Source organism: Balaenoptera physalus (assembly GCF_965194825.1).
Source record: "Balaenoptera physalus genome assembly, chromosome: 2".
Taxonomy (NCBI): Eukaryota; Metazoa; Chordata; class Mammalia; order Artiodactyla; family Balaenopteridae; genus Balaenoptera; species Balaenoptera physalus.
The window spans coordinates 156,133,569-156,146,169 of NC_138883.1; the positions used below are offsets into that span (position 1 = coordinate 156,133,569).

Consider the following 12,601-nt stretch of genomic DNA (forward strand, 5'->3'; position numbering starts at 1 on the left):
GTCCCCAGACGTTTGGGGGCAGGATGCTCTTGAATGCCTCCGTTTCCCCTCCACAATGCGGGGAAACTTGCATTCGAATTTGAGTCATATGCTATGAGGATTGCTGATACATACTAGTGTAGTGTGTTTATTTCCTCAGCGTAAGGTGTGTGAGGTGGTGTGTGGAGTGTGTGGGTTGAGGATGTATCCTCTGAGTCTGCAGTGACCTGTTCTCCCACTGTTCTCCAAATTTCCCCCATGTACTCACTGCACCTGGGCAGGTTACTTCTCTCTGATGCATCCTGTGTGTTTTCTTATCCACACAATGGCTCGCCATCTCCCTGCTTCTATTACATATACTGTTATTTTCATTTGTGTCTTTACACGGACAAGCATCAGTGAGAGCGAATGCTAGATTGCGCTGCAGTCCGTCTTGTAGACAAGGATATACCTAACTGTGCCTGACACAGCTCAGTGGAAGGAGAACCAGTGGTGCAATCCTGACAATGTACCAGAGTTCTAGAAAGAGGGAGGGCGAGGCAGAATGGCAGTCGTTGTGTATGTGTCGTAGATTCAGTGCTTGGATCAGATGACTTTTAAAATTCAATTTTAGAATAAAATCCTAAGGAAAAAAAGGAAATAAGCTTAAAAAATTGTCAGTTTCTTACTCCTGACCCTCAACCATCCATTTCCTGTCCCGGGAGACAGTCACTGGTTACCAGTTTCTTGTGTATCTTTCCAGAGATATTCTATGTGTATCTGTATACTGTATATACATGTACACACAAATATATGAAAATATATACACACACACATATATACATGTATACAAATGCATCCTGCATACACTGACCTTCACCTTGTTTTTCTCCCCTTTAAAAATGTGCCTTTGAGATCATTCAATATAAACACATAAAGAGTTGCCATGTTCTTTTTTATAACTGCATAGTATTTCACAGTTTGAATATACCATAATTTAACCCATCTCCTTTATCGGTGTACATTTAAGTTGTTTCTAATATGTTGCTGTTCCCAATAACATTGCTATATACCACTGCCCGTCCTTCATTTCAACATGTATGAGGGCATCTCTAGGGAAAATTCCTAGAAGTTGAGTGACTGAGTCAAAGCATAGGTGCATTTTGAATTTGGACAAATTTTGCTAAACTGCCCTCCATGGGTTTTCCCAAATCTTGATAGCATTGCCTCCTCACTCCTTTCCTTCCTGTCATCATCTTTAGGGGAATTGAAATTGTCAAAAATTCAGAAAAACGTGAAGCAGAACATACGAGAAAACATCTCCTTGTTCAGTTTGGGGATAGGATTTGATGTTGACTATGATTTTTTGAAGAGACTCTCCAACGAAAACCGTGGGATCGCGCAAAGGATTTATGGAAACCAGGACACTTCTGCCCAGCTCAAGGTAACTTTTTTTTCTGTTCTTTTTTTTTTTTCTTCACTTGAAATCATTCAACTAGCAATATCTGATGCCTAAAAGAAGATGGCTGAATTTAAGTAAAAATTGTCATTATGTCAGCTATATTAGGTCACAAGAATCGGGGAAGTGTTCTATTCCTTTCTCATGCACCCCACCCCCACTTGTACACCTGCAGTAACAGTGAGATGAGAGGCGGTAAGGTGATGGATACCAAGTTCCCTACTCCCTGAACAGGTCTTGGGAGACACCATCACGGCTTCCTGTGTCTCTCCAGTCCTGCTAAGCCGTCGGTCCTCCTAATCGCCATGGGCACTGGTCTCCCTTTAAAGTACATTGGCATCTTGGGAATCAACTTTCTATAATGCAACACAAATCAAACTATAGCCTGTACATTTCCTTAAATATAAAGGATATCAATTACTTGTTTATTTTGACTAAATGGACAAGAAAAAATGAAGGAGAAGAAGAATATACTTTACTCCACCCTCTGTCAGTACCAGGTACCATCTATCAATAGCAGGCACCATATTTAAACCTGGGAACAGGTAAGAGACGGGTTCTAACTTGGGGATATCCAGCCAGCTGACTTATTGTGAGAGTCCCTGAGCTTTTCATGCTCGTCATAACAGAAAGAAAATATACTGGGCTCTTAAATCAAGAGTAATATTCTTAACAAAGCCTTGATCGTCTCTGTTTCAGTTCATTGAATAACTATGAGAATTTTCCATAGCTTTCCACAGAGATCCTGGGAGAATAAATTGAGCGATGTCTGCTAAGCACTTGAAGAATCTCAGAGAAAAATGCTTTAGGTCTATAAAGTGATATGAAAATAATGATTTCTCTGTTTTTTTCTATAAATTGTAGAAATTCTACAACCAGGTCTCGACTCCCTTGCTCCGGAATGTTCAGTTCAACTATCCCCAAACACCAGTAACAGATGTCACTCAAAACAGTTTCCATAACTATTTTGGAGGCTCAGAGATCGTGGTGGCAGGAAAAGTTGACCCTGATAAATTGGAGCAGTTACAGAGTATTATCACTGCAACTTCGGTACTTCTACTTATCTGCTTATTCTAAAAATACTAATTGTCCCCTTAGTATACAAGAGACATCTTGTATATTAACAGGCTGATACTCTGAATTCCAAGAATCTTGTGGGTATGATAAAAGCAAAAAGCAAAAGGGAAGGCCTGAGAATATCTGTGCCTTCTTCCCAACTATTGTGTAAATCCTTACCTTTTTCATCCCAAACTCTAGAGGTTGGCACTTACTTCCTCTTGTATATTCTTTTGGATTATTTTGCATTCCCCTTCAAGTTGCCTGCTACCCTGATTCACTCACAGTAGATCCTTTGGAAAATGCGAATTGATTAACTACAATTCTGCCCCACTGGTGTCTTTCAACTGAACCTTCCATTGTCCAGGCTAATGCAGAGTTAGTCTTGGAAACCCTGGCCGAGATGGATGGCTTGGAGGATTTTCTATCCAAAGACAAGCATGCAGATCCTGATTTCACCAAGAAATTGTGGGCCTATCTGACCATCAACCAACTTCTGGCTGAACGGTAAGAAGACCATACACCACAGGGATTAGCAAACGCAAAAGACTTGCCTTGGATACTTGACATAATAGACAAAAAAAAAAGAGTTTGGAACCAAGAAAGGCAGCAAATTATTACAGGGTTTGGAGTATTCATTTCCACTGGTTTCAGGCAGTTTTAACTCAAGCTGGGTTCACTCTTTTTTTCTTTTTTCTTGACATGTAACATGCATACAATAAAGCATGTGAAGTGCATTCATTTTAAAGGTACAGTTTAATGAATTTTTACGCACATCACCCACGTAATCAGCACCCGATCCAGACACGGAACACTTCTTCCATTTCTGAAGTCTCCTTCATTCTCCTTTCCACTCAACACCCACCTCCCACCTCGAGTAGAAATCACTATTTTGACATCTGTCACTATCAATTAGTTTTGTCTATGACGAAATTTCATATAATGCTACAAACTGTATTTTTTGTTTCTGGCTTCTTTCACTCAATGTGATGCCCATGAGATTCATCCATCTCATTGCTATGGGTATCAGGAATTCATTTGCATTTACTCCTGAAAATAGATTATTGTCCAAAGAGAAATTTACGCTTATGCAATTCTGATATCACATAAGGAAGGGCTTCCTATAGGTAGCTGTTTCATCTCTGGCTTCTCAGCTGACTGATATTTAAATGCTCCAATATTAAAACTATATTTCTAGAGTAATGTATGGTTCTTTGATCACATGTATCAGAATTACAGGGGGGTGTTTGGATAAGAAAATTACTGTTCCCCAGCCCGCCTCCACCTATTCGATCAGATTCTTAGGAAGAGGGAGCAGGGTGGTGTGCACGGGGCTGGGAAAAATGAAATACGGCTGTATAACTGTGCTCAGAGAGAAAATCCTTAATGTCAGTAAGATTATAAAACAGACACAAGATTGTAAGCTGTGGCTTTAGAGTGAGTGGGAACTGTCCCTGCATCTTGACAGAGGCAACTGGGTGTATGTAAAGGTACATAGCAAATTGCTGCAGACGTTAAATATTGATTTTTAAGAAAGAATCCCTGTAAAGTGGATCAGTGTTTGCCATTGAGCAGTGGGTGGAAAGGATGAACAGGCAGAGCACAGGGCATTTCTCAGGGCAGTGAAACTACTCTGTATGACGCTATCATGATGGACACCTGCCATTATACATTTGTCCAAACCCATAGCATGTACAACACAAAAGTGAACCCTGGGTGATGGTGATGTGTAGATGTAGATGTATCGATTGTAACAGATATACCACTTCTACTGGGAGATGTTGATAATGGGGGAGGTTGTCGGGTGGGGAAGGGGCAGGGAGTATACGGAAAAGCTCTACTTTCTGCTCAGTTTTGCTGTGAACCTAAAACTGCTCTCAAAAATAACTTATGTAGACTTGTTGTTTCCAAGGGGGAGGGGGTCGGGGGAGGGGTGGAGTGGGAGGTTGGGGTGAGCAGATGTGAGCTATTACATCTGCTGAACAACAAGGTCCTACTGTAGAGCACAGGGAACTATATTCAGTATCCTGGGATAAACCATCATGGAAACGAATATGAAAAAGAATGTATATATATGTATAACTGAGTCACTTTGCTGTACAGCAGTAATTAACACACAGAACACTAAACCAACTATACTTCAGTTAAAAAAAAATAATAATCTGTTTAAAAATTCCTTAGGACTGCATGGATAGACAAAATACTAAGCTCCATGAAGCCAGTTAATTCTGTTTTCCCTCGTGGTCCCCAGGGTCCCAGTTGGACCCAGAAGTGGTGGAGTTAAATCTAGTGATGCTGTCCAATGTCTCTGTTTCCTGAGTACAGGAGCCTGGCTCCTACAGCTGCTGTGAAAAGGAAAATTACAAAAACAATCCTGCAGATGTCTCTGGATCACCATATAGTGACCCCCCTCACATCCATGGTGATAGAGAATGACGCCGGGGATGAACGCATGCTGGCAGACTCCCCTCCGCAAGACCATTCTTGCTGTTCAGGTGAGTCTGCCTACCTGGTGGAGAAATTTTTCATACGATGTTACGGAAAAACCCAAATGAACTTTTTGGCCAACCCAATATTTTTTTATAAGCCTAAGTCCTGATAAGCCTTGTTGACATACATAAAAGTAAACAGGAATGGAAAGAACTTGGTTATAGCAGTGGCACTCACTTATCTGAAATTCTTTGAAGTCATATACAAAACTCATATAGAATCTAGTACTCCAAAAAGTATTTTTAATGGTCTATCAGATGACAGGTCAGGCCCTACTCCAATCCTGTTGAAAGCAAAGAGTTGAAAACTGTCTGACTTACAAATAGATTTGTTTCCTAGACATTGGAGTTATTCCATTTGGGGGCACTACACCGATTTTCAAATGGACACTTAGTTCCCGGGAGGTTTTTGGTGAGGCAGGCAGGAAAAGGTGTGCCTTCCATTTCTAAACTAGGAGAAAGGGGTTTTCTTGGGAAAAATATATATGGAACCTAAGAAGCTCAAAATTGCCATAAAAGCTATCCATGATCTCTGTGTCTTGTGGAATGTCCCAAGGTACACCCAAGGGCATGTGTGCCCACATTTAGAAGAGCTTGGTTTACTCATCTTCTTCCTTCCTCCCTTTCTTAGGGACTGGTCCTGTTATAACAATCTTGAGAATGACCAGCATTCACCGGAGGGATCGTTTTCTGCATTTTTAATTCTGTCCAAGTGAGATGCCAACTTTATGACAGTGGTCTAGGCTTCAAGAAACTCTTACTTCTGACTTCCAGTTACAATAGCCTGGAGCCTCACAGCTAAATTTATGCAGGGAGAAACTCACGCTAGATGACCTGGCATTTATAGGTGATTTTATATCCCCTGGATAAAATGCCTAGGTGAACTGGCATTTTTTCTCAGAGACAAGGAGCTGACTGCATATCAGAAAGCCAAATGAATTTTTTGCAACCAGTAGGGGATATTGGTTGGTTGGGAAACTAAATCGTTCAGATTGTTTTGTTTTCTTTTCTTTTTTATTGAAATATAGTTGATTTACAGTATGGTGTTAGTTTCAGGTGTATGGCAAAATGATTCCATTTTATATATATATATGTATTTTCAGATTATTTTCCATTATAGGTTATTACAAGATATTGAATATCGTGTTATACAGTAAATCCTTGTTGCTTTTTGATTGTCGCTTGGTGAGTAGATAGGAATAGATCCGAGAAGATGCCGTCCAGAGTCTGGCTGGACCTCATCTCCCCAGTTTATGGTGAAGGCACAAGGTCCTTCCCCAACCTCCGAGGGCTGGTTCCTCCTACTACAGACCCTAGCCCGGGACCCAGACTCTGCAGAGAAGCCTACAGCAGGCCCTCACAGCATGATGACAGAAGGAGCTGGAAGATAGAGAACTCAGGCATAAAAATAATGGGAGAAAACCGTAGCTGAGAACCTCTGGGGTCTGTCTGCATAAAACAGATTCTTGATATTGTAAGCAATGTCCATGGAAAAGTAAACCCGGAAGCTAATGGATACAGTTTTTTTCTATGCAGGTGCCCTGTATTATGGCAACAGAGTTGCTCCAAATTCATTCCCACCTTGGGTGAACCCTTCACCGACACAAATGGTCCCAATGCCCGCGGTTGGCGCTCCAGTGCTTGAGACAACCCCTCCTCCACACGTGATGAGAGGTAAGGGAACTTTCACAATGCTTCCACATCCCAGATCTCAATTGGACCATAATGCCATGGAGCATTTGTATACGTTTAAAAAATCCTGGTAAAACTGGGAGCCTTTTATAGGCATCGTTACCTTCCATGGAAAGAAGATGGCCCCGTGTATTAGTCAGCTTGGGCCACCAAAACAAAATACCATAGACTGGGTGGTTTAAGCAACAGAAGTTTATTTCTCCCAGTTCTGGAGGCTGGGAAGTCCAAGATCAAGGTGCCAGCAAGGTACATTTCATTTTCTTCGTTTGTAGGCAGCACCTGTCTTCCTGTGTGTTCACATGGCCCCTTTGTGTATGCACTGGAGAGAGAGATAGAGGGCAGGCTCTCCAGTGTCTCTTTTATAAGGGCACAAATCCCATCATAAGGGTCTCACCCTCATGACCTTGTCTAACCTTCATCAGCTCCCAAGGCCCCACCTCTAAACACCATCATGTTGGTGGTTACAGCTTCAACATACGAATTTGGGGGGGACAACGCATTCCATAGCACCCCATTTCCAACTGTACAAGGCAAACCCTCTGGGATGGAAGAGATGCACCTCTCGTGTGGGGAGGGCCAGTGGGTATCAATGGAAAGGACATCTTCTTTGGAGATTGTTCATGACACTCATTTGAACTTAAGTTACTTAACATTTCTGCACTTCACTTCCTTCATTTTGAAAACAGGCATCATGATACTTACGTAGCTGTAAGTACATAAGTATCATGATGTAAGCTACTTACATAGCTGTCGATTAAATGTGTAACCATCTTTAAAGAGCTGGCATGTTATAGTCACTCAATAAATAGGTGTTTTGTTTGTTTGTTTTTGGCCGCACCATGCAACATGTGGGATCTTAGTTCCCCCGACCAGGGATCAAACCTGTGCCCCCTCCAGTGAAATCGCAGAGTCTTAACCACTGGGCCACCAGGAAAGTCCCTAAATAGGTGTTATTATTATCAATTTTATAATCAAAAATACTTGAATGTTGTTTCCTATATAACTGCATTATCATACATTATTTTGTGGGGTTGTTTGTTAATTTGCTTACTTGATTTTAATCAACAGCGTATTTGAAAATCCTAGTTTTGCTCAGCATTTAAAAATCTTTCTACCAGTGGTCTCAGTGGCAGGCATGGGTAGCAGATGCAATCGTGTGAAAGCCAGGAAAACAAATTTCCTCGTGAGAGTCCTGGCAGCTGCAGCTGGCTTCCTTGTGCAGATTCTTTCTTTGCCTTCTGGTTGTCAACCTCTGCAGGATCTTATTTCTCAACCAGAGAGAGGAGCTGCCTGGGGGAAATAGGAAACTATCTTCTCTCCTGTTCCTGGTCTGCACTATGCCTTTCAGTGAAAGGGATTTCCACTGCCTACCCATTGGCTGGTCCCATGTAGAAAGCTTGTGCCCCTTTTCTGCCTTTTACTTAGGAGTAAATTTAAACATTCAAAGAAGGAGCACATCCCTCTCCCTCTTGGAAGTTCCAAAGTACCAGCTTAACTCAGGTGGTTTGCAGTTTAAATATCAGAGTAGCTTCTGGTGTAGCTTCTTAGAAATGTGCTGCTTTTCTAGACTGCTTGGAATGTAAGACTCTTCTATTCAGAAATCCTCAGAACTGATTTCTCAGGACTGTACACCTACCACTCACCCGACATCGAATTATAACAGAGAGAACACAACAAGGACTTTTGAGTCGATATTTATGATATCTTTAAATATCTTTAATAAGTATCTTGATAGAGATATTTTAAAACATCCCACCTCTACGACTTAGCTCTGAAATTGTTATTTGTAGGCCCAAAGTGATCTTATTCACGCTTTCATTGGTGGTGATGCTTTAGACAGAGGTCCCTCCACTCCCCTCCCACATCACCTCCAACTATGGAGCTTTGGTGAAGGGCTCTGCACGTGACTCTCAGAAGTGACAGCCTCATAAAGTGGCACATGAGGAGGGAATCTATGTGTCCAAGGTTGCTGTGCTTGCACAACAGCCATTTTCACTATGTGTTTCCAACGAGTGGCTTCTGAGAGCAAGACCTGATTGCAGTGACAAGTTCATGAGTCACTTAAACTGTTCCTTTGCAAAATAAAACTTTCATAGAAACATGTAGAGCCCGAGCCAATTTATTTTGAAGTGTTCTTCTCAGTAAGAATGCAGTGCTTGCTCCGAGTTTCTTGTCTCTGCTGTATGAGGCAACCAAAAGGACAGGGTCTTGAGAGTCAGACAGTTCTGGGGTCAAACTCTGCCCCCATGACCTTGGCCTGGACACTGAAACATCTATAGGTCTCAGCCCACCTTCAAAATGGGTATGATAATAACCTGCAAGGTCGTTCTAAAGTAGGTTCCTGGTTCCTAGGAGAAGCTCAGTAAATGCTGGCTAGTCTTACACCCATTAACCCCAGGTCCTCAATCTCCCTCCAACCTGATCAGAATGGAAGGCTGCACAGACTAACTTCAGTATGATCCTTTGTTTCTGGTAGACGTCTATCAACTCATTACGGCAGTACTGATTCACTGCTGCTCACCAAAAGGTCTGATGGATGGGATTTAGGTTCATCAAAATGGCAAAACCCATCATTATCTTTAATGAAAGCAATTTCCTTCAAGCCAGGTTATATCAAAACACCCTATTTGTGTAGAGGAAAGAAGAGGCTATCATAATAAAATGATTTTTTTGATTAAAAAAAACAAAGAGCTGGGAACCTTTGTTGCGTGTTTTAATGATGCCCTCGCATGCCCAGCTCCTACACAAAATCAATTAACCAAGTATTTATTGACTACAGAGCATGAGCTTGGTGGTGTGAGGGGTGCAAAGAAGTACAAGATTTTGTTCCAGTTCTGGATGAGTTTATCCTCCTTTTCGAGTTCCCAAACACACACCTGAAGGAGCATATCAGGATGGCTGGGAGAATGGGCATGTAATCAGATGGCGTGGCTTTGCGTCATAACTCTGCCACTTATTAACTCTGTGATGTGACCTCGGGCAGGTCACCTGTCCTCTGCAGGACTGCGGTGAGAATTAGTTAATATTTGCAAAGAGCTTTGTGATAGCATCTCGAAAACAGCGACCTCTCACTGGATGGTAGCCCACTCTTCCAATTTTATTCTGGAAAACACAGCCACTGCAGGTCTTAAGTCAAACCTTCCTCTTCAGTTTCTTCAATTCTGAGGCTAGAAGCCTGGAAGTGCTAAATGACTCCTCTCCACTCGGTTACCAGATACTGTGGATTCTACCAGATGACTCTTGAATTTCCCCTCTCTCGCCAAACCCATTCGCCCGCCATGCTGGGTTTTGCATTTAACATTTCTTGCTTGAATTACTGCTGCCTTAGCTGCTAAATGATCTTCCTGTGTCTACTTTCTGATCCTTAATTCATACTGTGACCAGTAAATTTCCTAAAATGAGGGTCAAATCATATCACATTTTTCTCCAAAACCTTCAATAGCTCCCCAACAGAATAAAGGTCCGTTCTGTGGCCTGGTGGTCCACGGTTCCCTACGACCTACATTCTTAGTCTTATCTAAGACTTCGCAAAAACCCATCCTCTAGTCATCTTGAGTTACTTTCTTAACAAATCATCAACTTCTCTCCCTCCATGCCTTTCCTCATTCTGTCCACTCAGAATAAAATATCTCTCTCCTGTGTCTTTTATCTACCTGTGTTTTCCTACCTTCAGGACTTAGTTCAAAAGCCAACCCTTTTATAAAGCCTTTCTCCGCTTGCCTGGGTGGAATTGATCATCCTTCCATCTTCATTCCCAGAGTAGTGTGCTTGGGCCATTTTTCAATCATATACTTTAGTCCATCTCACATTAGTGGTTGTGTCTGCTTTCATGAAAGAAAAAATGATATTCTGTTAAAGGAAAAAATTATTCATGACATTTGTTAAAGCACGGTAAGGAACAATTTATTCATGATGGGTGTAGGGACCACTGCACTGGGGTATTGCAGTGCAGGAGGGAGATTAGACTCAACTCTGAACACACCATGGAAAAGTGGGAATTTACAGACAAAAACCAGGCTGGGGTCAGTAAATGGAAGATTACTAAGACGAAACATCAGTGGAAGTGGGGGGTTCTGGTTAAACTAACCTAACAGGATTCTTGCTGAAGGCAGGCCAGGTAATCAGACCTCACTTGAGGATGGTGGGGGGAGGAGGAACCAAGGGTGATCAGATTTGGAGGGCGGGGGATTCTAGCTAAACCTACTTAGTAGGATTTTTGCTAAAATTAGACAATGCAGAGAGGAACATGGAAGTCCAAAAGTTGAGGTCAAACTTGAAGAGTTCAGGGAAGCCTGAGTAGAGTTAGTCCCAGGAGAGAGTCTTTGTCACTCCTTCATTAAATTGTTTCTCTCTTGAAGGTAAAGACCATGACTTATTTATAGCTACACCAAGCGTTGCCTAATTCAGAGTTTTGCACATAGTTTGGGTTTTTTTCTTACCAAATATTTGTTGAATGGGTAAACAAACAAACAAAAAAGATCAGCCAGAATAATGGTGTCTAGTAACAAAGGAGTACTTTCTTGGGAATAGCTTGATCCTTCATTGCTCTTGGAATTGATCAATATTAATCTGTATGCCAAAAGGTAATATTATGTCTTTTTTATTTTTATGCACTGTGTATGACTACTTAAAAATACAGGTATTTTACCTATCTATACACACAGTCACTGTATATACACATATGTAGTGCATTTGTAGTATATATTATATATATAGTGTGTATGCTTGTGTTTCTTATTCCTTATGTCTTTCGTATTCATTTTTTTCTCTCTAGCCTAGAATATATGTGATAGCTACAAAACGAGTATACACTATATTTGTAACATAACCTAGAACTCTGATGGCAGCTCCATGAGGAAGGGACAGCGCTTGGACCACTGGGTCCCTGGTGCCTAGAACAGTACCTAGCATATAGTAGGAGCACAACAAACATTTGTTGTTGTGAAATTAAAGATGTTCAGGAATAAAATACTGTTCAAATTAACCTTCCTTTCTATGATTTTGTTTGTTTTCATTTTCTTTGTATATTTTCCAGTTGAAAATGACCCACACTTCATCATCTACCTACCAAAAAGCCAAAAGAATATTTGTTTCAATATTGACTCAGAACCTGGAAAAATCCTCAACCTTGTTTCTGATCCAGAATTAGGTAAAATAAAAAGATATTATATTAGAATTAGACTACTAGATCATGGTCATTCTTCACTGTCACTACCTGGGATTTCTTTCTTTCCTACCTTAATAAAATCTTATATATATATTTCAAACTACTCTTTTCAAACTCTGATAGCGAGAAATGAATTATAAATATATTCCTAACTATTTGAACTATTATAGATAAAATACTCTGAGTATGAACTAGCAGAACTTGTTGTGATATGATTAATTTAAACCATAATAAAATAGTTATAAAATGAGAATTACAGAGGAAAAAAATGTTATGTAGATCCTGAAGCTAAATAAAAAAAGAATTTTCCCATACTGTCAAGTTTTATAAATTTGAATTATGGTGCCCATATGTGCAAAAAAAATAAAAATAAAGAAAGAAAATGAGCGCACAAGAGAGAAAAAAGCATTTTTTTTCCTTGCAGGGATTTTGGTCAATGGACAGCTCATTGGTGCCAAGAAGCCCAAGAATGAAAAACTAAGCACCTATTTTGGGAAACTGGGATTTTATTTCCAACGTGAGGGCATGAAAATAGAAATCAGCACCGAGACCATCTCCCTGAGCAGGGGCTCTCGAACATCCGTCTTGTCCTGGTCCGACACGGCCCACGTCCTTAACCAGAGGCAAGTACAGTTACATCCGAAGTCAGGTGTATCCTTGACACGTGACTACATCAACAAATCCAGACATGCGTGACACAAACATAAAATTCAAAATCATCATTTTAAATGTGAAGAAGTCAAGGTTCAGAAAAAATTTTGTTACTTTCTGCCCTGCTCC

General features: G+C 40.9%; 1 protein-coding gene across 1 annotated transcript in view; it reads left to right on the forward strand.

The window, feature by feature from the left end:
* The window catches only part of ITIH2 (inter-alpha-trypsin inhibitor heavy chain 2), a 42,878-nt gene that overhangs the window by 21,187 nt on the left and 9,090 nt on the right, over window positions 1-12,601 (forward strand). The window contains exons 12-18 of the mRNA XM_082450560.1: window positions 1,221-1,402; window positions 2,282-2,467; window positions 2,841-2,980; window positions 4,799-4,968; window positions 6,499-6,636; window positions 11,690-11,803; window positions 12,246-12,444. Coding sequence (XP_082306686.1) covers window positions 1,221-1,402; window positions 2,282-2,467; window positions 2,841-2,980; window positions 4,799-4,968; window positions 6,499-6,636; window positions 11,690-11,803; window positions 12,246-12,444 — 1,129 coding nt within the window. The remainder of the gene's footprint in view (window positions 1-1,220; window positions 1,403-2,281; window positions 2,468-2,840; window positions 2,981-4,798; window positions 4,969-6,498; window positions 6,637-11,689; window positions 11,804-12,245; window positions 12,445-12,601) is intronic.